The 26,801-nt window shown below is 39.3% G+C and overlaps 2 protein-coding genes and 1 non-coding gene across 3 annotated transcripts; 2 read left to right on the forward strand and 1 right to left on the reverse strand.

Moving 5' to 3' along the window:
* Positions 1-2,214: 2,214 nt before the first annotated feature.
* On the reverse strand, positions 2,215-25,038 carry LOC145228068 (26S proteasome non-ATPase regulatory subunit 1-like). Its single transcript, XM_080093046.1, has 24 exons — positions 24,925-25,038; positions 24,691-24,808; positions 24,458-24,627; positions 24,112-24,323; positions 23,374-23,610; positions 22,072-22,230; positions 20,866-21,030; positions 20,717-20,799; positions 20,564-20,654; positions 18,300-18,464; positions 18,174-18,234; positions 17,913-18,002; positions 17,717-17,814; positions 17,309-17,464; positions 17,174-17,238; positions 7,828-7,942; positions 7,645-7,761; positions 5,503-5,605; positions 5,007-5,176; positions 3,902-4,138; positions 3,734-3,805; positions 3,416-3,577; positions 3,267-3,342; positions 2,215-2,395 (listed from the first exon to the last, which is right to left on the reverse strand). Exons 1-24 carry the CDS (start codon positions 24,941-24,943, stop codon positions 2,319-2,321), a joined length of 3,018 nt encoding a protein of 1,005 aa, XP_079949172.1. The 5' UTR covers positions 24,944-25,038; the 3' UTR covers positions 2,215-2,318.
* Trnar-ccg (transfer RNA arginine (anticodon CCG)) lies at positions 8,255-8,327 on the forward strand. Its single transcript has one exon. It is a non-coding gene; the product is annotated as a tRNA-Arg (tRNA).
* LOC145228069 (D(2)-like dopamine receptor) lies at positions 9,666-14,988 on the forward strand. The gene is made up of 8 exons (XM_080093047.1): positions 9,666-9,953; positions 10,077-10,286; positions 11,292-11,552; positions 11,729-12,353; positions 12,440-12,596; positions 12,697-12,815; positions 13,263-13,861; positions 13,985-14,988. The coding sequence occupies exons 1-8, from the start codon at positions 9,887-9,889 to the stop codon at positions 14,368-14,370; spliced, it is 2,424 nt and encodes an 807-aa protein (XP_079949173.1). The 5' UTR covers positions 9,666-9,886; the 3' UTR covers positions 14,371-14,988.
* Positions 25,039-26,801: the final 1,763 nt, after the last annotated feature.

The raw sequence follows: 26,801 nt of genomic DNA on the forward strand, positions 1-26,801 counted from the left end.
GTTTCGTTACTAAAAAATCAGGGGTTTAGTACCGATTGCTTCAGGAAAAAGTGGTTTGGTTAATCCCATTCGTTCTTTAAAACTTCGACTTACCGAAGACGATGCCGATTGTGTAAAATTAAATCATTGTGCTCTAATTCGATCAGAGTATGCGCAGAGCATGTAAAAACGAGTCAAAGATAGTAAGTAGCCTACACTAGCTTTCGTAGAATTCATCGGCCAGCAGATTAGCAGGGACGTCGAAGTTAAGTCTTTAGTGTCAGTATCGCGAGTAGTGAAACTGCCCGACGGGACATTAATTATTGATGACGACTACTTGCGTCAGCGCGTCAAAGATGTCGACCTTGTGCTCATCCGACAAGGACAAACCTGGAAATGGGACGCGATAAACTTCAGGAATCGAGATAACAACGTCGGGTTGTTCCAAAAATATGCCACATCAATTAAGCGAAACGATTGGTCCGTGACGTGCCACAACGATAATTTACACCTGATGTCAAAGGTTATTCACGTGTGTATCAGGTAGGATATTGTTTGTCATTAATGTCAACCATTTATAGCGGTAAACATTTTGTGTTTGTTATGATTCAATTTATTAGGCGCCAAATTACAACACCACCATGGCAAAACACGTACTGGACGTTTATTGTTTCACATAACTAGACAGTCGGTCATTCCAATTTCAAACAGCAGATTGCCGTCATTGTATTTAAATTCGACGAAACCGGACATTCGTAGGACACAAACATCAAATTGAAATGAGCTGTTATGGCGTTACTTGTAACCAATGTTACGTGGCTATGTGTTTTGCAATATCCATATGTAGCACCATGCATTTAAACCAGGGAGTCGAACCGCTTGTCATATGGGTTCAGGTTCGGTTCGGGTTCACTTGGTTTTGTTTTTAAGGGTTCGGGTTCGGTTCCGGTTTTAAAAAATGTGTATTTTCGGGTTCGGGTTTTGTTCCGGTTTGGGCAAATTATCCGGTCCGAACCGGTTTGCGATTTTTAAACCGGTTCAAATTTTCATTCGTTTCAGTTTAATTCTACCTATCATCTTCCTGGCCTTATCAAACCCCACAAGATTTTTGACCGTGCCCTGTTATTTTTGACACGCCCTATAAGTGCTATCTCGCGTATTCTTAGGTAGAGCTACTAACACCATACGTTTCTCCTGATCCAAAAGTGCTTAATTTTCGATAGGTGGCGTAAAGAGCTGAATTATTTATTTAGCGGCTATAAATGGGTTGGGCTGGGAAATATTTACATAAAATTTTTGCATTAGTAACTATTTTTTTGGGTTAGTTTTATTGAATTTTAAGTGCTAATACCTTACCCCAACCCTAATAGCACAAACCGTTAGCATTTTTGGAGAAATACCGTTTTAAATGAAAAAAGTGCTCTTTGCGCCACCTGTCGAAAATTAAGCACTTTTGGATCAGGAGAAACGTATCGTGTTAGTAGCTCTACCGTATTCTTAAGTGCGCTGTTTTGAAAAAAATCACAAAATATAAAACAGACTACATTTTTTACTGGTTCAGTTCCGGTTCGGGTCCAACGCCAAACAAAATATAGGGTTCAGCTCCGGTTCGGGTTTTTAGAAAATCGTAATTAGCGGTTCGGGTTCGGTTCGGGTTTAATGAATTTAACCGCTCAAACCGGTTCGCGGGTTCGGGTTCAGTTCCGGTTCGACTCCCTGATTTAAACCACACCTTAAGCGCGTTGTTATCAGTGGGGTGTCGGTACTTGTTTAAACAACAAACTGATGGCGATGTGCGACACGTCACAAGATGGCGATGTGTGACAGATTTCGAGAACTGTTGGATTGCCTGCAACAGGAAGATTAGACTGCAGTGTTGACAACAACTGTTGCACAGACAACATGTCCATTTTGTGAGCCTCATGGTACTAACACTACACATTTCTCGCAGATGACCGAAGAAAAAAATAGGCTTGTACTGCAAACACCTCTTTACGGTATATCTGGGTGTATCTCCGTATACAAGCCGCCCCAAAAATAAGTATAGTTAAGCGAAAAAGACTTATGCTAACAGCAGCAGTACGCATGTTATTTCGCATTTTATGCCGAATCAATCCAATTAACGTATGCCTTAGGAATACATTTGTGCAACGTTCATCCTCAACATGCTGTTATGTCATAATAATTTCAATGAAAAATGCTTAACAACTAGAACCTTTCACACGTAGCATACGATGCAGCCATCCGTTTGTTTATTGTGACAACATAAATAACAGAAGTAAATTTGCTAGGCGAACATCATAGTATGTGACAGGTTGGAACTTTTTCCAGGTTACAATTTATTCCACAAATTCAAATGGCTCCGGTGGTTCCGGTTCATCGCCTTCTTCAACTTCTTCCTTTTTGGGTCCTCCAGCTGCACAGCAACAAAAAAACATTAGAATATAAAAAACAGAAGCTTTTGCTATTCGACTGTATGATAATCATTCCTTCTGTAAAACATCTTTAGTGCCAAGAGATCGAGTTGAGTCGTAATAACCAGTAATGAACTATTGTACATTAGTAGGTCGATAAACAATACTGCGTACTGGTTTGGCTGCGTTGTGAAGTTCTGCCATTAAACTGTCTACAATTGGGCAATTTAATAATGGTATAAGTTTAAATTCATACCATTTTCCGCTGCCTTAATAAAGTTGTGTCTTACAAAACAGGGCAAATCATTTGTGTCTTCAAACAGACATTGGCGAGGAGTTGGTCATACTAATTAACCGGGTTTAGCATACAACGTACTTATTTGTTCACGTTCCTCGGAGTGAGGAATTCTAGCTACCGACAAACACATAGCACATCGAAAACGGGTTCGGTATTTTTCAAAACACTGTTTGTTACGTTTGGTGTCATTTCAAACTTTTCGCATGGCTAGCCTTAATACAAACGATGCTTTTTATCGGTTTTTACGCAAACTCCACTAACTTAAGAACTCACATCAGATACAGTTTGCTAAATACCGATAGGTGGCGCAAAGAGCATTCGGGTATATTTAAAAACAAATTTGAGTGAAAATGCGGATGGTTAGGGCAGATATTACGGTTGTGGTGCGGTTTTATAAAAATAATAATGACAATAAAACTAGCGTATAAACTAAGTTCCTTACGTTAAATGTAGTTATTCAGTCTATCCCAATCTCATTGGTAATTTAAATAACTGCGCTCTTTACGTCATTTATCGGTATTTAACTAACTTTGTATGTTGTGAGTTTATATGCTAGTAGCTCTACCGAGTTTTACCTGCAACGGGCTCCAACAGATCCTCAGGCTCCGATGACTTTTTATACTTTAGCAAGATGATTCCACCATGAGATAGCTGTAAAAATACAAAATCCTGTTTTAAAATATGTTCTCTAAATTTCCAAAGCTCAGTTATGACTGGCGCTGACCGGTTTAAGCGACGTGTACTTGCTATCTTCAGGCATACTGATCACTTTAAGTTGAGGTGGAATTGCCCGACATGGGTTGCTGATCATCTCAAACGATGCTTCCGGTTTTTCCTTCTCTTTTTCCTTTTCTTTCTCGGTTTCCTTCTCTTTTGGAGTGGTGCTCTGTGAGAGACGAAACACACACGATAACATTCCGTTGTCCACGAATTAAGAAGTTACTTTTTTTCATAAGCAACAAAACCTAACAACACCAGCAACAAATTGGTAAGCTTTAGTACATGTTGCATTGGAATTAGTAGTTGAATGTTGCTTTTCTACCTGTTCAACCTCCATAGACGGTTCACCCTGTGCTGGTGTTTCCTTTTTCGCCAACTTCGCTTCAGTTTCATCCTTAAAAGAACAAACAAAACATTCGATGTTTCTTCTGAATATGTGACCTAATGGAATCCATTAAAAAACAGTATTCTTAACAAAAAATATACTCACCAGCTCCATCTTTTCTTCCACAGTCGGAGGTCTTGATCCGGTTGCCGGGGTAACGGCGGTCGATGACGTAGATGCCTTACGTTTCTCCTTCTTAATATCTTTTGCCTTCTGTTTTGCTGTGGTCGACAGAACAGCGGTTTCCACCTTCTCTGTCTCCCGTCCCTTCTTTTCCTCCAGCGGACTAGGGTAAGCGAAAGTACTTGGACGAGCGTTTGATCGAAATTCCATCTTCGGCATCTGTTATAGAGAGTTATAGTTCGAAACAATTGAAACTATTAGAACGGGCCCTGGAAAACTGCTAAAACAAAATTACAACCCGCCAGTTTCCTTTACCAATAATACTTCCAATAGAATTGCAACTTTGAGTAAATGGGATTTGATAAAAGGTTAAATCTATTTTAGAACCAAACATAAAGTATTTGGCCAAACTTATTGGACTGTATATACAATGCTATATGGAATTAGGTTAAAATACTTGTTTACAAAAAAATTTCGCCGACAGTGATCCAAAGACGTCATTGCTTGGTAACAGGACGGATGCCATTACGTGATCCATCAAAACAGAATGTGACAGCTTTGCTTAAAACATTAGAGGCAAAAAGCTTATGCTAGTTGTTTTTCGCATAGAAGATCGGATCGATGGGATTTTTGACTTCCTTAATTACCAGGTGAAAATGCGATGACAAGCCCGTTATTGATCCCATGTGAAGTAAGAGACGTATTATTTTCACCCCTACTATTCTCCATAAATGTCGGTCAAAAGGTAATTACAACATTACTTGGGGTTAAGCAACCGAACTTTGACAAATAATTGATACCATTTACGGGGTTGATTACCTTCGTAATGAAGTTGTTTTAAACACACGCAGTCTGCGAACAGTTTATCTCAATTTAATTTTATTGTTGCCTATAAGAAACAGTTTCTTGCCGTTTAACATTTGTTTGTGTGGAATAGAATAGTTTGTTACATAGAAATTTATTTGTTTTCTTTTGTAGGTTGTTTGATCTGGCGTAGCAAATAGAATATAAATCCAATAGAATATAATCGCTTTGCACTGATGACTTTTCCAGCGTTGGCCGCAGAAGAGCTAACTAAATAACAAACCTTTAACTCGGCGTTGAGTCCAATGATAGCAGCTGGTGTGAAGGTAAGAGACAGGAAATGTGAGAGTGGAAACCAATACCAGAATTGACAGAACACCAACATTCCCACAACCGCCGACATGTTCACGTGACCAGTACGAGATTGCATTGACAGAGTAACATTCCGACCACCTGCAGAATTAAATCATGTTAACCTTTGACCATGATGGGTTATGCATTTTTCTTCGAAGCAAATGCATCACACATATTATTTAGCACTACAAGTATGGCAAGCCATGCACTTGATATATTTGGTAAAATTATTTTCCGATTGTTACATGTGGAATTCGGTAAAAACACAAAACAAGTCATAATTTTTAAACAACATGAAAGTCGTTTAAACTTTACTGACATATTTATTAAATGAATCTTTTATTCGTTCCTTACTCAAATAATTGAAGATTATACATGAAATGACTGTTGCTTATTACTAATCACAAGGCAAATGTTTGTCTCACCTCCATCAATAATCCCCTGCGCAAGAATTGCACCAAACTTGGCCATTACATCCTCGTGTTTATCGTTGATCACTTTACGGTACAACTCTTTGAATGTCTTCAACTGAAAACGAACACAAAGTTATATGGATTAACAACTTTTTTTGCAACGTATGTCACAATAACAACTGCGGTGAAAACCAAACTGTCCGATTGACAGATGTTTGTGGTCGTTATATAGAGGGTGTCTTGTATATTAGTGCTGAAAGGGGCAAAAAGTTAGTTGAAACTTTCAAAATAGATATTTTTTTTTCGGTTCTAACAATAACGTCAGTATGTGTAAAAATGCGAGTGCTTTGGGTGTTTTTTTTAGGAAACGAGTTAAGAGAAACTTTGATAAGTGTCATTCAAATTTGCATACAACGCAATAAGCCTAACGTTTAGAATTATAATTGTACACATCCGAAGTGTTATTGTTAATTAGGTCAACAGTCTAGCTTCATGGAACCCAAAACTGGATCCAGCCGGCACGAATTAAGAAATTGTCAATACGAAAATGACCTATATTTAGAAAAAGTTTATGAACTTCCTCTAAAAACGTGAGATATCATAATGGCTCAGAAGAAAATTCAGAAACTATATACGAGACGTCAAGACTAAACGAAATTATGGAGAAATTCACCCAACCACACCACAAGTTATTTTACGGCCCCGGGATAATCGTGCTGTAGCATATCTTTCAAAAAACGACCAAATTTAACAAATCTGTCATACCCAAACACGTAAACGACATAATGAACACGGGATAAACACACGTTTCTGTTAAAACAGGTTTTTGTGTATTGGTTCACCATACCTGTCATGTGTACTGCAACATGAAACACAGTGCACTGTTTTTTAACACAGTTTGGTCAAAAATACTCACATTTGGTAACATATACTAGTATTTATGGTCCAAAAATTTGGCTTTAAACAGTTGTTTATTGTCGCATTTACAATTTATCGATCATATTACAAACTGAAGTTAAAACGTTTAGTGTTTGCGAACTGTTTGGAATTAACCGTTTTACAGTAACAGTTGAAATGTAATTGTGTGTGAAATGCCCATATTCTTGTCAGCGTTTTAAGAAAGGTTACGTCGGCCCAAAATATTTGCGGCAACCGACAACCCAGCTGAAAAATCCTTCACCGCTGTAGCAAGCGATTGGGTTTCAGATTTGGAATTCCATTCAATTTGTCACAGCTACGTCTTACTCACGGGAAATGTGGAGTAGTTTGCCACATAAAATAAACCTTGGGGCGATGATAACATATCATGAGAAGCTCGAGACAGGAGACCAGACTTTCCAGTCGTCTAAACCTATAACAGGGCGTGGGCTGATGACTAATTGACTCAAGGAACACAGTCGTGTTGGTCGCTTTCAAGACAATGTCGCCAAGATTCGATAAGTGCCCGCTTCAATCGGTCCTAAGTAAACTTGTCGTTACGCGAGCCCAAGTCACAACAAAAGCGTGTGCTCACTTCACACCCCCGCTCCCACGACGACTTATCTCTCCGTAGAACTGCGACAAGACTTTCGCGAAACAGTTTCGCCCGTAACTATAGGAACGCTTATGAGGGACGTCAGAAACGGAAGCTGTTGAACATTGAGTGTATGTATTCCCTACGACCGCACAAAAGACAGCGACCCTCTAGGAGGGGGTTTCATTGTTACCGATGTTCACAATAATAATAGGCCATGTCAAGATTAAATTGCCAACGGGTTAGGTGAATTTCGACGAAAAATGGCCTTCGCCGTAACGAAGATGATCATGGAATGGCCCTCCGGTTGATTTATGTCCATTGTTAAGTACCACGTTGTCCGCAGAGTAAGTCAACAGAGAATAGTTTCTTGTTGACATCCGAGTCAATTTGACAGACAAATATACAACTAAGTTTCAAAACGGGATGACGTCCATCGTTCAAACAACTAAGGTACAACAGTCAAACAAGCTGTCACAAACTGAGCTATTTAAACTATAGTACGTGTTTTTATCACAGCCATCACAGTGCAATATCATAGATGAAATGTGTTTGTTTCGATTCACAATATCAATAAGCATACCAAAAATGAGTTATTGTCATGGCTAAGCAAAAAAAAAACACTTTATCTGGATACAAACCTTTGGACAGGTGGAGTCAGTGTGTTGAATAAGAATCATAGCCGATGCGATTAAGGCCCCTTGGCGGACATAGTTCACTGAATCACTTGCGAGAGGTTCCAACAATCCCAGAGCGTCCTGGAAAACACGTCACGTTTGATAAAATTGCAAAATCCATTAAATTGTTGCAATTTCGGGACTAACCTTGCTTCCTGTTCCAGCGCAGGAAATTCCTAGAGCCATAGCTGCGCCATATCTCACGTGAGGGTTATAACTTTCAGATAACAGGGAAACAACGCTGGGGCACTGCTCCGGTGTCCTGCAGTACAATGGAAACGTGATTGAAGTAATAAAATAACAACAATACACTCGATGAATATTAGGTACCTTGTTAAATAGTTACCTGGCCTTTATTTCACAGTAAGCGAGTGCATAAAAAAGTCGAGAATCGAAAAATATTCGCTTCAAATGTAATAATACAGTGTTTTACAACACTTGTACTTCAAAAACAATTTTCCACTACACTACAATTCCATGGCTTTAAATATTGTTTTCGTGCATTCCGTTTGCAAGAGCACTTCACGAGTCCACCCCGCTTTAAACCGTTCCTTTCGACACAGACACGACCTGCGACCCTGTGGCCTAATGGATAAGGCGTCAGCCTCCGGAGCTGAAGACTGTGGGTTCGAGTCCCATCAGGGTCGATTCTTACGTTATTTTTTATGCTGTTAACACATCAAGCTATGTAAACTGACACACAAACTGTTAACTTATTTTCTTTTTTTGGAATTTGGAAGCAAATTAACACTAAAATGTATCGTCAGTCGTCACAATGCTATTGCATTTTAAAGATGCACAGCATATTACATAGTGACTAAAAGAAACAACATTTTTACCCAGGTGAATTAAAACAGGGTTAACAAATATTTAAAAGAACACAATTTACCGCTTGACTTGCACAATGCCTGTCTCTCAAAACCCGCCTATACAATGAAGGCATTGTACCGCAAATGACAGGTAGCCTACTTTGTTGGGGCTGTGTAATACCCGTCATTCTTAAAACAACAGACAGACTTTAAGCTGACTGGTTGTCGGCATGCCAAACCCACATAGTTGTTCGAAAACCATCTCAATTTGTAATGCTATGCTATGTTGAGTTTTATACGTCATACTTAACCCTTAGGGCGTCGTGGCAACTGTTAGCCTTTCGGTGCAAATAAACAATGGAACATAACAAAGAAACATGTGAAGTCACTTCACTGCTTCATGTGCATAGGTGATGTGGTTTAGAGGGTAAACATCTTCAGAACAAGCAACGTGCCTTTTAATCGATTTACAGACACACAGTATCTTAATATATTTAAATTCCCAACGAGCAGTGAGGCATGAACCTGACGTACGACGAAACGCCATAAAGTGCAGTTTCGTTGCATTGAACATTCTTGGATAACTATTCACATTGTAGGGATCACAGTCAGTGGGCCATGGTTCCGGCACTTTAATGAAAAATGCGGCCAGGACTAGCACAAGCCCAATCCAAACGATAAGAGCGCTTAAGAAAACTAAGCCACGTTGATTCAACCCGTAAAACCTTGCGGCAGCAAATATGTTGAAAATAACCTATCAACGAAGTGCATATAATTCGTATTTACTATTTACGCGTATTTTCGTCCACAAGCATAAAGCGTCTAGCAAACATATTTCCGATAAAACTACTCAATTAAACGCATGACAATTTTTAAATCACTTTAGGTCTCCCTAATCATACGAAGAAAAGACATTTATGGGCGGAAGTTGGGTGAAGTATCAGTAAACGTATTTTTACCCCACAAAACAAAATGAAATCACAGCGCGAAATTGAACTCCGACAAATTTGGGATTCGTGAGTGTTTGTATGACACGGACTGTCTGTCACAGAATACAGGCATCGTTGCCTTCAGACAGGGGTCAGGCTCTTGTTGCGCGCTATTCAGTTTAGTACTTTTGAGGTTGGGACACAAACCGTGTGACTGACACAATTGCGCCGAGCCGAGGTGCTCTCGCACAGAAAAAAGAGAGGCCACTTTAAAACGTGCGCGTGCTTGGTGAGAAAGGTTCGAACACAACTGGGGAGACTGCAGACAGACGCATCTGGTAGAACGAAAGATTCAGCTCACTGAGGCGGAGTATTTGCTCATTTACAAAGTAAAGGTTGCAAGTTTTTGGGTTGGTGGATGGATTTTTTGTAAAAATTTTCAGGATTATAGCAATTTTATCGGCTAAAATGGATATAACGCCTCACAACTGGACGCAGATGGAAAATTCAACTTATCCTTTGGAAACTACGTATGGTAAGTTTAAGATCGTACGAAACATGTAAATGTTGATCAGTTGTTTAGATCCACTAATATGATAATCATGTGTGTAATTATCCGTCAGTGCGTTTTTTTTTCTTACATGCAATCTCTGCGCAGGTGGGACGGAGAAACCTCTGAATCTGTTATTTCTTCTCGTCACTCCAATCATTGTCCTTGTGGCAGCGGGAAATATACTAGTTATCATTGCTGTTTGCATGGATAATAAGTTGCGCAGTTCGACCAACTATTTCCTGACATCGCTAGCGGTTGCGGATCTTCTCGTTGCTCTCACAGTAATGCCACTCAGCCTAGCAATGATCATCAACAGTAAGTGGCCTCGTTCAACTAGTCTATTGTTAATTGGTTTGCTTTAGCCACTACCAACATCTGAAGGGCGTTAATATTAAACTTCTGTCAAAGCAAAGCAAACAAACTTGTGTCCACGCTAAGATTTTCGGTGGGAAAGGGATATAGTAACACGCAAACACTTTTCGAATAAGGGCAAGTCAATGCCAAACATAACACAACTGGATTGAGCACCTGATGTGAGCGCAACAGGCCGTTATGAGCGCAAACAGTCGATATACACACAAGCCCGGTGAGGACGGAGAGAAGTTAATGTTTACTCGGGTTTTCTGCCGCCAAGAATGCGAAGTTAACAGTACAACAGAGTACGGACTTAACATGTATGCAGAGTAGTGCCTGAGCGCTTGGAAAAGATTAAGAGGGGTTCAAGTTGACAAAAGACCACGCGGAACCGGATTGTTTGTTTTTTGGACGCCAGAAAGCTGCTTTACAAGGCGGCGCATCAGAGTTAAGTCCCAGTGTGATTTCAATAAATCTTAGTAAACAAAGCTGAACTCTTACACAGGTGGTGAAAAAAAGTTAATAAATTTTCGCAAACCGAACAAAACACCATCGTAGCCTGCTAACATGTGCACAGTGACATATTACTAACGTTTTTCTTGTAAAAATATCTCAACATTTATATTCCAAGTAAACTGCACCTCATTAGTGTTCACAGTGTGATTAGTAATCAGCCTCTCTTGTATATTTTCAGTGATTTTAGGTTTGGCCAACTAAACGCGTGACGCACAAGACAAAGAAACAATTGTAGTTAAAAAATCACTTACACATAAATGGTTCAAATAAAGGACATACGTCTTCGAAAGGTTCCGCGAAAGTTTAGGTGTAGCGGATAAGTTTAAAATAGTTTGCATAAAGTTCATTAGTTATCAATTTCGTTTGTCCGAAACAGTTTTTTTGTAGTCTTTGCAGTTTATAGCTTAGGTTATTAAAATGTGTTTGGTTTATAGTATATATTTTTTTCAGACTATATTTGGCCATTTAGCGACGAGTTGTGCGGAGTCTGGGTGATGTTGGACGTTTTCTTCAGCACATCATCTATTCTCCATCTGTGCATGATTTCCCTGGATCGCTACTTGGCGCTTACACGACCCTTCCACTATCGACAACAGCGCGGTGCCGGTGGAGGCAGTAAACTCGGAGGGATCCGCTACGGTTTCGAGAACAACACAAACTTTACAAGAAAAGTTGCAACTCGAATCTTGGTCGTGTGGACAGTCGCTTTGGGTAATTTTGTTACCAGGAGATTTAAGCTAAATGTCGTAGTTTTGTTTGACATAGATTGTCAATGAACGACAGACTGCTAGGATACATAGGGTTAAATGACTTATTTCAATTTTGTGATTTAAGTATTTCTTACAAATCTGCAATCATAGTAAAGCCAGCATTTTTGTTGTGTTTAGCTATTGCCGTTCCACTTCCGATTCTTGGCAAACAAGACCGCAATAATTTGATGATTGATGGCATGTGTGCTATCAACATGCCGGAATTTGCAACATTCGGGTCTCTAGTGGCCTTCTTCTTGCCTCTGGTGATCATGTTTGTCATGTACACTCTTACTATCAGAATGCTGCGCAAACAGGCTCGTTTAATCACCAACATGATGATTCCACATTCATGGTCCTCTTCACACAGCCACGCCGGAAAACGACATCGTTCCTTCCGCCACAGAGGTTCGGGGGCTGGTGATGCTACGTCGCAGAGTGACACAACAGCACAAGAAGGCGTTGTACTTATGCGACCTGCGAGGCATTTTACCGGCTCTGTTGCAAATGAAGACGACGGTTCTGTAACTGACAGCATGAAGTCGGTCCTCACTCGAGGTTTTTCCAGATCAAGTGGAAAATGGGATCAGTGTGAGAAATGTGGAACACAAAAATCCAGCGGTGGCCAACATTGGGCCCAGAGGACTTTGCGACCTATCGCAAAAGCTTTGCGGCAAGTTCAGTCTATAGCAGGATTCGGAGGCATGGTTCCCTCCGCAGACATGCAGAAAAACGAAATGCGCACCAAGCTTCACACAAAAAGGTACCTAACAAAGACGTTAAAAGTCTGTTCAAGATTTGACTTTATTTGTAAACTTAAGATGTAAAAACAATCCACTTGACGTTCAGATGCAGCTGCAAACCCTTTGAACACAACAACAACGATCGACGCGACCGCAAAGGAAACTTTTTTCCGCGAAAATTTCCTTCATATGGTCGTCGATTGTCAAGTTCCTTCAAAAATCGAGCGATGGCAAGTATCAACAACGAGCAACGTGCATCAAAGGTAGGCCACCAAGCGTCTTGACTAACAATGAGAAGGCCACTATTTTTAACGGCGAAACGACAAAGGTGGATGATTAAATATATGCTGTAACATTGTTCAGGTTCTTGGATTAATATTCGTGCTGTTCTGCCTGTTTTGGTGTCCTTTTTTCATTACTAATGTGGTCAGTCGATTCTGTCCTTCATGTGACCAGGCCTTAATGGGGGAATGCATGAACTGGTGAGTGTTTATTTTGATTGACAGCTATAAGCAAATGAAAGTTTTGACAACACCAAAAATGTTGGTTATCATGCATGAAAACTTGCCTAAACAACAACATTTCACGACAAAAAAATAAAAAGTAACTTTAGTTTACGCTCTTGCCAACCAGACGAAGTGGTGTACGCTGCGTGTTGATGCAATTCGCATGGGTCGGTTGCCAATGTCAAGTTTAACCACCGAAACAAAACAAACACATCTCCTAATTTGAAATATTTCCAGCCCTATCCCACAGTAATCGCACAAACAGTGCTGTCCCGTGAACACGAGTTTCGTCATAGAAAACTTAAGTCGGTCCACACTGGCTGGCCATATTTCAAGAAGAATAGGTTGTGGTTTTAGGCAACTTGTGATGTGATATCAGTACAAAAAGACTACGTACGTGATTAGAATCTCTGTGTTATTTAGGTTTGTTTGGGTGGGATACGTTTCATCTGGAGTCAACCCGTGCGTGTACACCATGTTCAGCAAGCGATTTCGGGACACTTTCTTCAAGCTTATCACGTGCAAGTTCGCAGAGATTAACAAGCGTCCAATCAGACGAACATACTCAAGTCGCCGTGACAACGCATCTAACACTTCGTTCGTGACGTTCGGCGGATCGACGTCTAAACGCAAAGTGTCCAAGCAGCACTCTCTCGCACAAACCCCTACGAATTGCAGAGACGATAGCCTAACGTTCGTGGAGACAAACCACAAAGCCCCCAATTCTGACTCCGCGGACAGCGATGATGCGAATGGCATTACACATCGGGGAAGCGTTCTATACAAAAGTCAATGCACAGTTGCAGCAAACTCGTCCACCATCAAACTGTGGCGGTCGACGTGGCACGCGACATTTGTGGACGAAATTGGGAGTGAACATGGCGGTGCAAAAATATCACAAGTTTGTGAGAAAACGATGAAACCACGCGATCGTTCTTTCAAACGGCATTTTTCGGCAAGCGATGCGGATCAACACCCCAGAGATTGTCAGCCGTTCATGGGTCCGACCATAACAGAAACAGGTATGTGTTTACTTTCTCTAAAGTTTCCAACGTGTGTGTGTGTGTGTGTGTTTAGAATCTTTACACTGTTGTTTGAAAAATTGATCTCGAGCTTTGAAAACCTGAGTTGATTCATTCTTTCAGATTTTGAAGGTGAATTCACTCGATCAAACACACAACCTCCGCCGTGGATTGCACAGCCTGAAGACTTCTCTAAATGCATGACGTCCTCGACCGATGACGAAAGTGTGTGGACGTCAGAAGCGGAGACCTCGAACAGCGAATCGTGGACATCTGTCTACGATAACGTAGAAAACACAGGCCCTATCAATTCGCCGAACAAACAGTTTTTCCAGCAGACTACGAATACAAATCACAGCAACAATGCGGAAGCAATAGACTTGACCGAAACACTTGAGCTGTACGATGACTTTTGCGACCAATCGTGTTTAATTAAACGCAGAGAGGCGTTAACACGAAAAGATAGTGGTATGGGGGCGTCGTTCGAAGGCAGCGTACCTATGTCATAAAAATCTCACGTAACACGCGTCAAATCCACTGTTATGTTCTATTTTTTCTCTGCCAGAGTGTCTTGTGATTTTTTGCCAGCGTTTGATCGTTTTGCGTCCAGTAAACCAAGGTTACTATCACAACAAAAGTCCTGGTTCTCGGACAGCTTAGTCGATGAAAGGGGCTTTTTCTCCAACTCAGCGCAATAGAGCCAAGTTATAAATATCCGTGCTAACACGCGATTTCTGGGTCCAGCATCGACAACTTTGTTGTGACAGTGCGGTGACGTCATAACTTGAAATTAAATCCAGTATGCAAGATCCTGCGGCGGAGGCGACACGCTTGGCGACGCTAAGTCGTGTTCCGCTGTTTTATTTCGTAACAGGCACTTGGGGGTTGAACGAAAACTGAAGAAATTCGCATTGATCGCTTCACCCGGTTTTTACGACGATATTGGCAAATTCCACTTGTCAACATTGCGGCTCAAGGACGTGGCTTTTGCTGATGCATGTTTTTCAAAACACTTCTAACCGGGCCAATGCACTCCGCGCTAAAAGCTCGCAGTGACAGCATAATACGGCGTAGAATGTGCGAGGGCAAAAATGGAGGAATTATGACCACACGCAGCATGCGCAACAGAGAAGACGAATCTGCACATTTCAAAAGTATGAAAACAATGTCAACATACGAATCGTACATTGTGCTAAGAATTTCAAATCTAGTTTCTGCAACAAACAAAAAAGAAGTTGTACTTTACAACACATTGATTTTACAACCAGGCGCGGCGCTTCTCCAAATAAAGGGGTGACGCCGTTCGATAAAACGTGGCATCGAACGCCTGAGTGATCCACGTTGAAAGTGGGTTAGCAAAGATCCCGAAACAGATGGAGGGGATTGACTCGGTTAGTTTTATACAGCGTTGGCCCAACCAATCACGTTAAAGCGAAGAAATTATGTGACGTCGCGACAGTATTGAATTCCTAAACAAGTTCGTAAGACGCTGGGCCAAGTGCAGTCGATCGAAAAACAGCACTGAAACGACCACACACTCTCGGTAACCTGATTTGCGTGCCTGTTACGTCGTTTTCTATCTGCGGCGATTGAAAGCAAATTAAAAATATCGACAAAGTGCTGTCAAATAATGTCGAACTTTATTGTGCTGAAAATTGTACGAGGTTGGACCGTTTGAGACATATGTTGCTTTTCCACATACATGAGGTAAGTTACACTTGGTCGGTAATATAACAGTTGAGGTCCAGTATTACCATACCTAATCCTGTAGGTAGACACAAACCAGTATAATTTGAACAAAGAGATAACGACAACACGTTAAATACTGTATCCATAATTGCGTAACATTGGGTATCAATTTCAAAACAACAAATTCTGCGGTTTGGACTTGGTGCAAAGTGAAATTTCTCCCACAAGTTCCATTACCTACGCGGTTGCGTGGATTGCGTTTTATTTGAACACGAACTTACTTTTGACCCCTCGTTCAGCACCCATAAAATTTACGACCCCTCGCAAAGGAACAATCCACATTTGCGTTGGCAGCGAGTTAGGTTGAGAAACAAACAGGCGTACCTACGTCACACAAGGATCGTTGTTTGTCAACCCATTAAACACAAAACACCCAAAGTTCCATCCTCAAAAGGTTCCAAGTTGGTATTAGGCACTGATAGATTTTCACATAAAACTCGATTTCACGAAAAGGGTCAAAAGACGCTCGAGCGCAATAAAAACACCTGGACAAATGTAACTACTTTTTACAAGAATGAGTAACAAAATATACCAAAACTTCTCCAGCAAACATTTATTGCAATCCAGAAAGTATAGTTGCTTGTCGGTACTGAACAGGCACTGGCCTAAGCAAAACAAAAATCCCCTAACAATCTGCGACAACCAGGTGGGCGCGTATTGAGGGTTGGTGGAATGACAAAGAAAACATAAAACAGTGAAATCATAACACGGCTGTCAGAGATTGTTGCATGTCAAGTACTTTGCTTTCCTCGTATCCTGGCAAGTAAGCCGATTTAACTGACTGTTCAAATAAAGCCAGGACAGAAGTTTTGTGCTGGAAAACTGACAAACAGCCACTAATAGACATGAGCGCTTAATGCTGTATGCCAGTTTTGTAAGGGTAAAAGTGTGAGCAAGGAATTTGGAAATACTACTGAAAAAATGTTACCAACAGTGTCATAAAACAAGAAACGCAAAAATATTTGCCATTACCATTAAGAAAGAAATTGAAAATTAACGATTTCTACGTCCTGATGGGACAGAAAGCAGTATTGGACTAAGCACACGTCTTCATGGTCACGTAAACCCCCAAAATCCATGTCGACATACATAAGTAGCACTTAATAATATTGGACTTACGGTAGTGTACTTTGCAGCTGCCAATATAAGTGGAGCGTATATTTGATTTGCAATTTGTAGTACGAAATTCAAATAGCAAATAAAAAAATTCAAATAGCAAATTAGTGAAACTGGCCGCAAAATAACTCGTCAAAGCAACGGTGATATCATATTGTTGTTCACATTATATTCATATTGTAATCCTATTAAGATCATATTGTATACACCTATTTTGCCTAACACAATGAATATAAACTGCGAACTGGCGCAACCTTTTTTAGGTCGCTTTCTTCCTCTGCTACTGCAAAGAAAGTTACGAACAAGGATAGGTTACACACATTAGGGTCGAAGTAATACATACTCGCGCTGTTAGATATAGTTGGGGGAACTTACTGACTTCACATGCCCGAACTTGGCCAACGCTACTTTGGTAGGCATATCAAAGCAAATAATAAATTTGCTTACCTGAACAAAATAAATCCGAGCGATTCGACAGCAGCTCGCCTCACATCGTTGTTCACGTCTGACACCTAGTGGGAAAATACAACTGTACTTTATTTCTTTCACTGAAGATTGAAAAAAATATGGAAGAAAACTTACAGCAACGTGGAGAAGTTTTCGATTTGCCTTATTACTTCCTGAACCGACATAGGCCATTGCTATGGTGTAAACTGCACAACGACGAAGTATGGGGTCTTTGTCACGCATAAGCGTTTCAATCAGACTGTCAGCCTCCTCCATACGTCCATACATTACCTAATAAGCAACACAAGTATTTTTGATTTGACAACATTTAAAAAGTAGTTTATTTTAGACATATATGACAGCAATGGACATTCCATAAAAATTGTACTTTAAATTAAACCCACTTTTAAGAGCAGGCGGAATAATTAGTTAGTTAATGGGGAAAAAATGATTGTATGTGTTTAAATAAGGACATGTCACAAGGAAGAAAAAAGGGGGCTTTAAAAAACGCAAGGAAATGTCAACAATTGAGTAGATCTTTACCAATGCAATTCCCACAGCAAGGCCACGAATAATCTTTTCATGTTGAGTTTCCTGGGCATAAGCTACCATGTCTTCAAGAGCCTGTGGGTTGTTTGAGCCTTAAGGGAAACCAAAGAAAGAAGTTTTACAATAAACAATTTTAATCAGGGGCAAAGTACAGCACTACTGAATCAAATTTAGGATGTATGCAACATACCCATCATAACAAGGCCCATCGATAAACCAGCAGCTTCACCAGTTACAGCATCATCTTGATACAGATTGCTCTTCAATAATTCGTAAACATCTGAAAACAATTTTCTAAATTAAGTCTACTAAACATGAAACAAAAAAATTAAGTCAGGTAAAAAATCCTGTTTTAATTAAAAATGCCTACTTTAGGCTTAGAATACATGTCTTGAGGAAAATGTCCTCCCAAATGCTGTTTTACCATACTTTAATTGTTGCATCTACTTACCATGATTTGCTGTTCCCAGGGAAGCAAGTCCGAGACCTAAGCATCCTCCATGGATAATGATCTGTATAAACATTAAAATCGTTTAGTTGTAGTTGGAGCAAGATCTTGAACAAATATGGCTAGTACCTCATTTGATGCAGAGCTAAGTTGGGCATGCAGGTAATCAGTGATTTTTCCTTTACCATGGTTAGCATGAATCAAACCAAGGGCATATAGTCCACCTCCTTCTTGGTAAGCACTCCCACCGGTAGAATCTTTTGGCAAGTATGTGGACATCAGATTAAGTGAATCCTACATAAACAAAATACACAGTTAAACTCTTTGTTTTTTTATTACAATATTTGGCGTTGGGCAATACATAAGGATGTGATACAATTATAGATGTACTAATACAGATCATCCTGATTTCACAGATTCTCAACAGTCAATTCCAGGCACATTTATAGACATTACTAAGGTGAGAATTTCAGCACACTCAAACCAATCTGTGTTTTTCCTGTTACATACCACTGTGGATATAGATTTCATCCAAAAATAATGGCATGTTCAGTCCTTACTCAAATAGACTGATTTGAATGTTTTGAAATTATCACCTAATACAGTGGTTCTTAACTGGTGGTGCATGGACCACTAGTGGTCCACGATGATTTTTTTAGTGGTCCACAGAGCGTTGAATTTGGTGATAAACTAAAGATGATTGCATAGTAAATACAGAAAGAGTGACAAAATGTTAATCAAGTTATTAATAATTTTAGAATGTGCTTGTTGTGTATGCGTACTTTAATGTTAATCAAAAATTGAATGGTCCACGATCATGGGCGGATCTAGACGGGGGTGTTTGGTGTTTGGACATCCCCCTCAGAAAATTGATGCAATTTGCACGACTCCCATTTTGAAAAAGTTGTGCGTAGATATAGGCCAAACGTTCCGTTTACCGTTGCGTAATTACATGGAGTCGTTGTCTCAAAGCTATGCGCCTTCATCGTTTGGTATTGGCTTATCTATTAGTCTATTGTGACGTAACAAGGATTAAAATAAAGAGTTTATTGCGCTGACAATACAAAAGTGATTATCCGCCAAGGACGCTGAAGTCAGAAGTGCTGACTGCACTAAATTTAATGTATTGAAACAATGTTAAATCCGCCTTAACTGGTTTAAACGTTTGATGCTATATTGTTTATGACCTACCAAACACGCAATTGTTGTCACAAATATTCGATGTAAATCGAACCATGTTGTTAAGGTACACGTAATTGGCAACTTGCCAATGCTTGGCATTTTTTATGCCTTGCATAGTAACCAACTTAATTGCATTCGTAACGGTGCGCAACTTAAAAGGTTAACCATCGTTTCAAAAAGGCGTTCAGTCCTTTAAAGCAGTGGTTCTCAAACTTTTTTTGTTGCGACGCCTCTGGAAAAGTTGAAACGACGCACCTGGGCGTCGCGACGCACAGTTTGAGAACTACTTCTTTAAAGGTTATTTTTGAAGCACGTCTTGTATTTTGATTACCCGACCGTCACGTTTATCTTGCAACCACCGTTTTGTTGAGTAAGCAAGAGAGTAGAGCCGTAAATGGAAATTTTAACGATTTCTAATAACAGATGCTGTTCGATTTGCGACATGCCAAAGTTGCGCGTTAGGTTGAGGTCTTGTACTTTCGGGTTTGAACCTGCTTGCAGTTCTGGACAAAGCACACTGCCGCTTAATGCGTCGTTATAAACAATGCAACATCACAAGCTCTGTGCGTCCATGATAGTAAAACAGTTTTTCCCAACCCCAAATTTCTGTTATGCATTGAGCACTGGGTATTTACAAAATGATACCTTGCGACCGCAGCTTTTTTGGTGCGTGAGTGACGTCAAACTTATGACGTTTTTTAGAAAGGGGAATACCCAAATCATATTGTGTAACGTCAGTATTGCACTAGGGAATTTCCCAAATAATTGTTGGACACCCCCCTTAATTTTTTTCTAAATCCGCCCCTGTCCACGATATTATTTTACTGGGCCGGTGGTCCATGGCCTGAAACGAGTTGAGAACCACTGAGCTAATAGATGTCACAGAATATGAGCAACATCAAATTTAAAAGCATTTCAATACTTTATGGCAAATAATATTTTTACTTTGCAAACATCACAACAGAGTAATGAAACAGGTCAATTCCAAAAAATCTTGAATGATTTGAGTCAATTTTGATTTAGCACTTTTCAACCAAGGTAACCAATTAAGATAAGGGGGCCCATAACTATGTGCTGAGGATAAGTTGTGAACACTGCTGACTTAACTTCCATCGCTTGAAAGTTGGGCATTATTAACATACTACACCATGTTGTTTTATATCCTATAGAACAAATAACAATCCATACTCCACTTAACTAAGATTACTTACATTTTCATGCCCTTTGTGAATAACTCCTAAACTTGCAGTAGCAGAGAACTTTGCCCAGTTTGTAGCTCGTGCCAACCACTCAAGATTGTCTCTAAAATATAGCACATTAAATTGTAATTTGCTGTATTCCAAATAGAAAAACTTAAAACTTACCGCAAAAATTGATCAATTGTTGTTCCACAGTGCATAAAGCCATTTGCAATAACACATGCATTGTGACAAACAGAATTGCGCACCTAAAAACAATTTAAGTTTGTCACATCAAATTGCACACTGCAGAAGAAAAGAAGTGTTGCACGTACTTGGTCCTTGGTGTTCTTCAAAATTTGCAAGTCAGTATGATTGTTTCGTATGTAAAACTGCAAATGGAGTTCAATGCTCTCATCTCCACCAAGAATTCGTGCCAGTCGGTCAGTACAGTCTCTTAAAACTTTATCTGACTGTGATTCAGCCACTGGCTTTGGTGGCTAGAAAAACAATTGTACAAAAATCATCATGAAGTGAAATTTGATTTGCTGATTTCTAATCACCAACACAACTGTCTCGTAAAACGTCCGTCCGGACATCAACCTGAGCACTCCCGCTGCATTCACCTGCCTTAATCATAAACAAGTGAATTACTACCTTGAGAGTTGAGACTTCTATCTGACTGACAGTGTATTATGGGCTGTAAAAGTACCTATTTGGCCAATTAAGGCAAATTTTTAAATACTAAACGAATAACCTACTGCAAACAATTGTTTAACATTTCAGCACATTAGGGCTTGTATTTCTGGCCTAAAACTTATTATTTTGGGGTTTAAGGGGTAAAATGGGTGAATCTAATAAAAAGTTTTAAAATTCTTTAGAATAGCTTACAATGCACCAACCAACAAAGCATGAAACCCTCAGATTATGTACTTGGGTCAATACAGCCGTTTTTATTTTTTTTTTATTTTGGGGGTCTGTGAACCGCTGGGTCATTTGGAGTCAAACTTCAGGAGGATCAAATTCGGAACAATAACTAACATCTGTGCAAATGTGAATAAATTTAAAGCACTCTTTTTTGACCAAACGCATTTAACAAACCAGCATTAGACAGAAACGAATATTTTGGGGTCTAAGGGGTGAAAATGGGTAAATCTTTTTTTAGGGTACAAAATTCTTTGTACCTTATATTGCACCAAACAACAATGCATATAACTCCTAAATGAAGTACTTTAGCAAGTATAGCCGTTTTAAAAATTTCACGTTTTGGGGGGTTGTGGGTGAACCGAGGGATCAAATGGGGTCACAATTCACATGGACCATCTTTAGACCAATATCTATAATGTGTGTAAATTTGAGAAAGTTTGAACCATTCTCTTTTGACCAAAACGTGGGAACAAATCCGCATTAGACAGGAATAAAAAATTTAGACAAAAACAATATGTGTCCCTTTCAAGGAAGGGGACCCATAATGATTATTACAATGATATTACAAACAAACAAATTTGACCTCATACATCTTAAATAACAAACAAACTCACAGCCTTCTCTTCGACTTGTGCATCAGTTTCATCAGTCTGGGTAGTTGTAGTTTCAGGTGTAGTTCCAGCTTTTAGAGCTTGAACAATGTCTGACAAAAAGTGCTGTGATGCACTGTCATACAGATCAAATGCAATTTGATATGCAAGTGATATTTGATCCTGCAAAAATTTAAAACATTACATTCAGTGTTTTTAAAAACTTAAAACATAAAAACATTCGGTGTTTTTCAACCTTTTACGAGCCCATACACTTCATGCATCAAAATAATCTTGCGAACACCAACGCAATTACAATCTTATTATTACACAACGACTCTAATTATTAGTTTATTACACAATAATAAATGAAGCAAATCGCAAAAGGACAATAAAAATGTTGAAAGTGGATAATTACTTTCTTAAAAGAATAGCAATGTATTCCCATTGTGAAAAAAATAGCTAACAATTTGGGATTTGGGATCACTGCAACAGATTTAGTGACTGACTGGTTTGCAATTGAAGGAAATTGTCCGTTATGCAAGTGTGAAACATGTGCAACCCTACTTTTTTGTAAAAAATAATAAAATATATCACAATTGCCGATCAGCCTACATGAGTGTCAATAAAATGTTGGTGGCTTTTTGGATCGAAAAGGTTTCCCACCCCTGGCCTACTTCATCTACTAGTTGTGAAAGGAAGTTCAGTGCAATGAATTGCATTAAAACCGAACTCAGATTCAGGCTGACAATAGCAAACCTTGATTCAATTGAAAACTTTCATCCAAATCAAAGTGTTGGGGTTCATATATCAAAGCAATATCGCAACGGTGGGCAACCTTTTTGCATGTGCTGGCTAAAACGTAGTAATATATTGCGAAGGCGGGCCGGAAAGATAGTCATGCAATAACATAGCAGTGTAGGCAAAGTCAAACACAAAAAGATTTTGTCTTTGTACGTAACAATGCCTATTCTTAGTAATAAACTAATAACTATCATCGTCTCACTGTAGGTTGAGCAACTTTTTTCTGGTCGTAGGTTGCCCACCCCTGCTATAACGCACTTTTAAAAACTTCGGAGCGCTATCAAACTCGTTGGGTTAACTATGGGCAAATCAACTTCAGACAACTAACTATCATTTGTAAATGTAAAAACATGTAATGTATTTATTTTTTATCAAACTAGATGTGCCCCCTTCAGAAAAAAAACATGTGCCCCCTTCAAAGGAAACCGATAATGTAATACTGAAAAAGGATTGTGGATGTTGCACTCCTGTACCCCCATGTTTACTGTTGAAATAGTTGCTGTTTGCAGCAACTGTTTCTACCTGATCTCCACGTATCAGTTTCCGTAGGATGTCAGAAACAGAGGCTGGGTCATCGAGGTAAATCAGACATTGACAAATGTTGATGTAATCAGGCTGGGATGTTGCACCAGTGGTGGTGGGGTCAAGGTTAGAATGCAAGCGAACAAGTAGACGAAGAATGTCTTCTCTCAATCCCTTGTGTTGCAGCATTCTTGTGCACAGATTTGTACAGTATGACAGCATTTCACTCAAATTGGGCTGAAAACAGAGCAAATGTTTGTGCTACATGCAGTGCTAGGTGGTGGCATTGTGAAAACAATGTACTGGTTGTCATAAATAGATAGATGCACATACAAATTTCACCACATACAGAAGCTATTCGATCTACTAAAAACCAGTTTAACATACAAGAAGAAAGGTACTGTGTTATTTTGCACGAAATACTGACCACTTGATGCAGTGGGTTAATTGATTTGTGTATGTAGGTTAAAAAAGTGAAACTTGGATTTTAATCCAACTTGGTGATTTAGTTCTTACAAACATAATTGGCCTCCAGTCTTTACAATACAATGAATCCAATTTGGAGTCGTTTTTTTTAATTCTGACCCTCTAAAGCTGAATGACAGGCTTCAGGGAGCACAGGTCTGTATCCATAAATACTAAAACTAGTATAAAAAGTAAGCCAGAAGAGTTATCATTGTCTGTTCAGACTCTGCAACCCTGAACAAAACCACTAAAATTGTATATTACATAACATACTGTCAAACGAATGGCCTTTTCCAAAATATCCAATCGTTTAGTTTCAATAGCAATGCCAATGGCTTGTTTGAATTGACCAGATTCCAGACAGTTGTTAAACATTCTGTTCACAATTTCCTCAAGCCTGCTATCAATATCTGGCTTCATGTCACCATCTGCTTTTGCATCATGAGCTTGTTGGCGAAGTTTGGTATAATGATCAATACATTTGCCTACAAGCAAAACCAATTTCTTTACCTATTTACCTATTTTTAGAAAACGGCAGACAGGTTTGCATTAATTACGGTTAAAATACTGACAAAACTTTTTTAACACTGCAAATTGAAAGATAATAGGACACACTTACAAATTGTTGTGACCACATATTCTGAGCTTTCCTTTACATTGAAAGCACTTCCAGCACACAAAGCATAGTTAAGTGAATCTTCATATGAACCCAAGTAATAGTAAAGTTTGGATGCAAGCAAAGCAGAGATTTCTCTGTGCTTAAATGCTTCATTCTCATACAAAACTTCACTAAAAACAAAATACAGTTGAACAAAACGTTTTTGTGAAATTCTTTAGGTCATTTCCACATACATTTTTTCTACATGGTCTGAGATTTCTGGCCAGAATTCAGGCACTATGTCATTCAATCGATTCAGTGCATAAACTTGAAGTTCATCATCCGGTTCATCCAAAAGAGATATAACTCCAGCTGTATATGTTAAGTAGCTAATAATAGGTAGTCACCATTTAATTTTTAAATAGGTAACAAATCATTATCTTTTAGCGCATTAAAATATTCAAACATAATTGTAATACAAAACAAACCTGCCGATGTGATGTGCATGGCGCAGTTCCAGCAAGAGAAACTCCAAATATAAAATTTATAATTGCAAAAAAATCAAACACCAAAATCTGCAAGATCTAACAAGTAAAAAATTCAATCAAGATATGCCATCGAGAACAACTATTTTAAAATATATCTGTATTGTTTAAAAAATGATGGGGCAAACCAGGTAAGTCTGGACAAATTTAGTTTCGATGTAGTTTATGAGCTAATGTAGAAAACCGTGTAGTTTATGAGCTAATGTAGAAAAAAAGTAAATTCATGTAAAAGGTTTTTTTTGTTAAAAAAGCGGGTGTCTTACTTTTTGATACTTAGCGTTTTTAACTAAAAACCCAACGTAGAAGTAAGAACCCAGACATTTCAGTGATCCAGATCTTAAAACATTGATCTCCCAACAAAGCGCTACTCAACACATTAAAAACAATTTACACTTCTTGCCGGTAACAAAACCAATATACTACTGCTTTACTACTTTGACATGTTGCTGAATGATTTACAGGGCCATTGTGGTGTAACTAAATTTTATTTACCAAGCAAATCGTTTTCTGTCATAATTTTAAGTGTCATATGATGAAGTAATTTTATTGAACATTTCTGCGTTAACATCTATTTTATACATTTTGCTTTAAACATTTGGAAAATTGAGACATCAATGGGCATTTTGATTCGAATCATAATTTTCCTCTACCTGCCGTGTAATTGAAACCAGTTTGGAAAATCGCCAGTCATACTATATGTTTAAAAACTAAAGTTGCTTAAACAAGTGTTATAGCTTTGTGGCATTTGGGAACAACGAAAAATAAGATGAAACGCAATCTTTTCATAGACATTACGGTATTTGTTTCATGGACATTAAACTTTTTAAACGTCGATTCAATTTTAAAGTGACTTTTTTGTTTTGTGAAACATCGTGTAGAACGGGAAAAAAGGAAAAAGTTAGTGCCATGGTAATTAGTATCATGTTTGAGACTTGTGTCGAAGTAAAGTATTTGTTACAACTGGCGTAAGGATTATGCTTTTCAGGTCAACCCATCGGGATGAGGTTAGTGTAGCATCTTCCACAATAAATTACCATCTGAGGTATTCGCTTTCCGTATCGATCTTACGCAAGCAGGGTAGGAGATGCGTTACCATAACGACTGTACTCGGGTCTCGAGGCACCCGTATCTATCTACCGGATCACACGAAACGTTGAGAGGAAGCGCGGGCGCGTTGGTATTTGAGTTGATTTCAGTTCATTTCGCTCAATAGCACTAAAACATCACCAAGTCGGAATAGCTTTGCAACGTTAAAACGTTATTGAACGCAAAAAATTTAAGGGCACAATTGCTGGATGATACCAAAACGCGCTGCAGCTACACCGTTTCCGTTTGGGTCGGTTTTATTTGTCCAACGAAATACTTTCTTGACCAAACGCAATAACTTTCTAACCCATTAACGTACCCTAACAATATTCACATGTAATGAACTACGTCACGCACTTAACGACGTGACGTGATCGTAGAATAAAACGGTCTTCTAAAAAACGCTAACTTGCAAAAAAGCTATTCATCGTAGCGAGCCCAAACTTTACACATGACGCTGTGGGGCTGTCTCCACCTCGGAATCGGGAATAGTCCTTCGAACGAGCGCAGGGAATGTCCAGGTCTATGACGATTGGTGGTTCACCTGGTTGCGGAGCGTGATCCAACCCAGATGACGACGATCAACTCTCTGGTGGAAACGCAGAGCCTTCCTCACGATCAACACTTCGTCTCTTCCTTGCAGGTGGTCCAAGTTGGTGCTCAGGATGGTAGCCTATCCTTGTAGGCTACTTCTCTGGTTTGCTGCAGTCGTTCGCGCGCTACTCGAATCAGGT

The sequence above is a fragment of the Phallusia mammillata genome, chromosome 5 (genome assembly GCF_965637545.1).
Source record: "Phallusia mammillata chromosome 5, kaPhaMamm4.hap1.1, whole genome shotgun sequence".
In the NCBI taxonomy this organism is placed as follows: Eukaryota; Metazoa; Chordata; class Ascidiacea; order Phlebobranchia; family Ascidiidae; genus Phallusia; species Phallusia mammillata.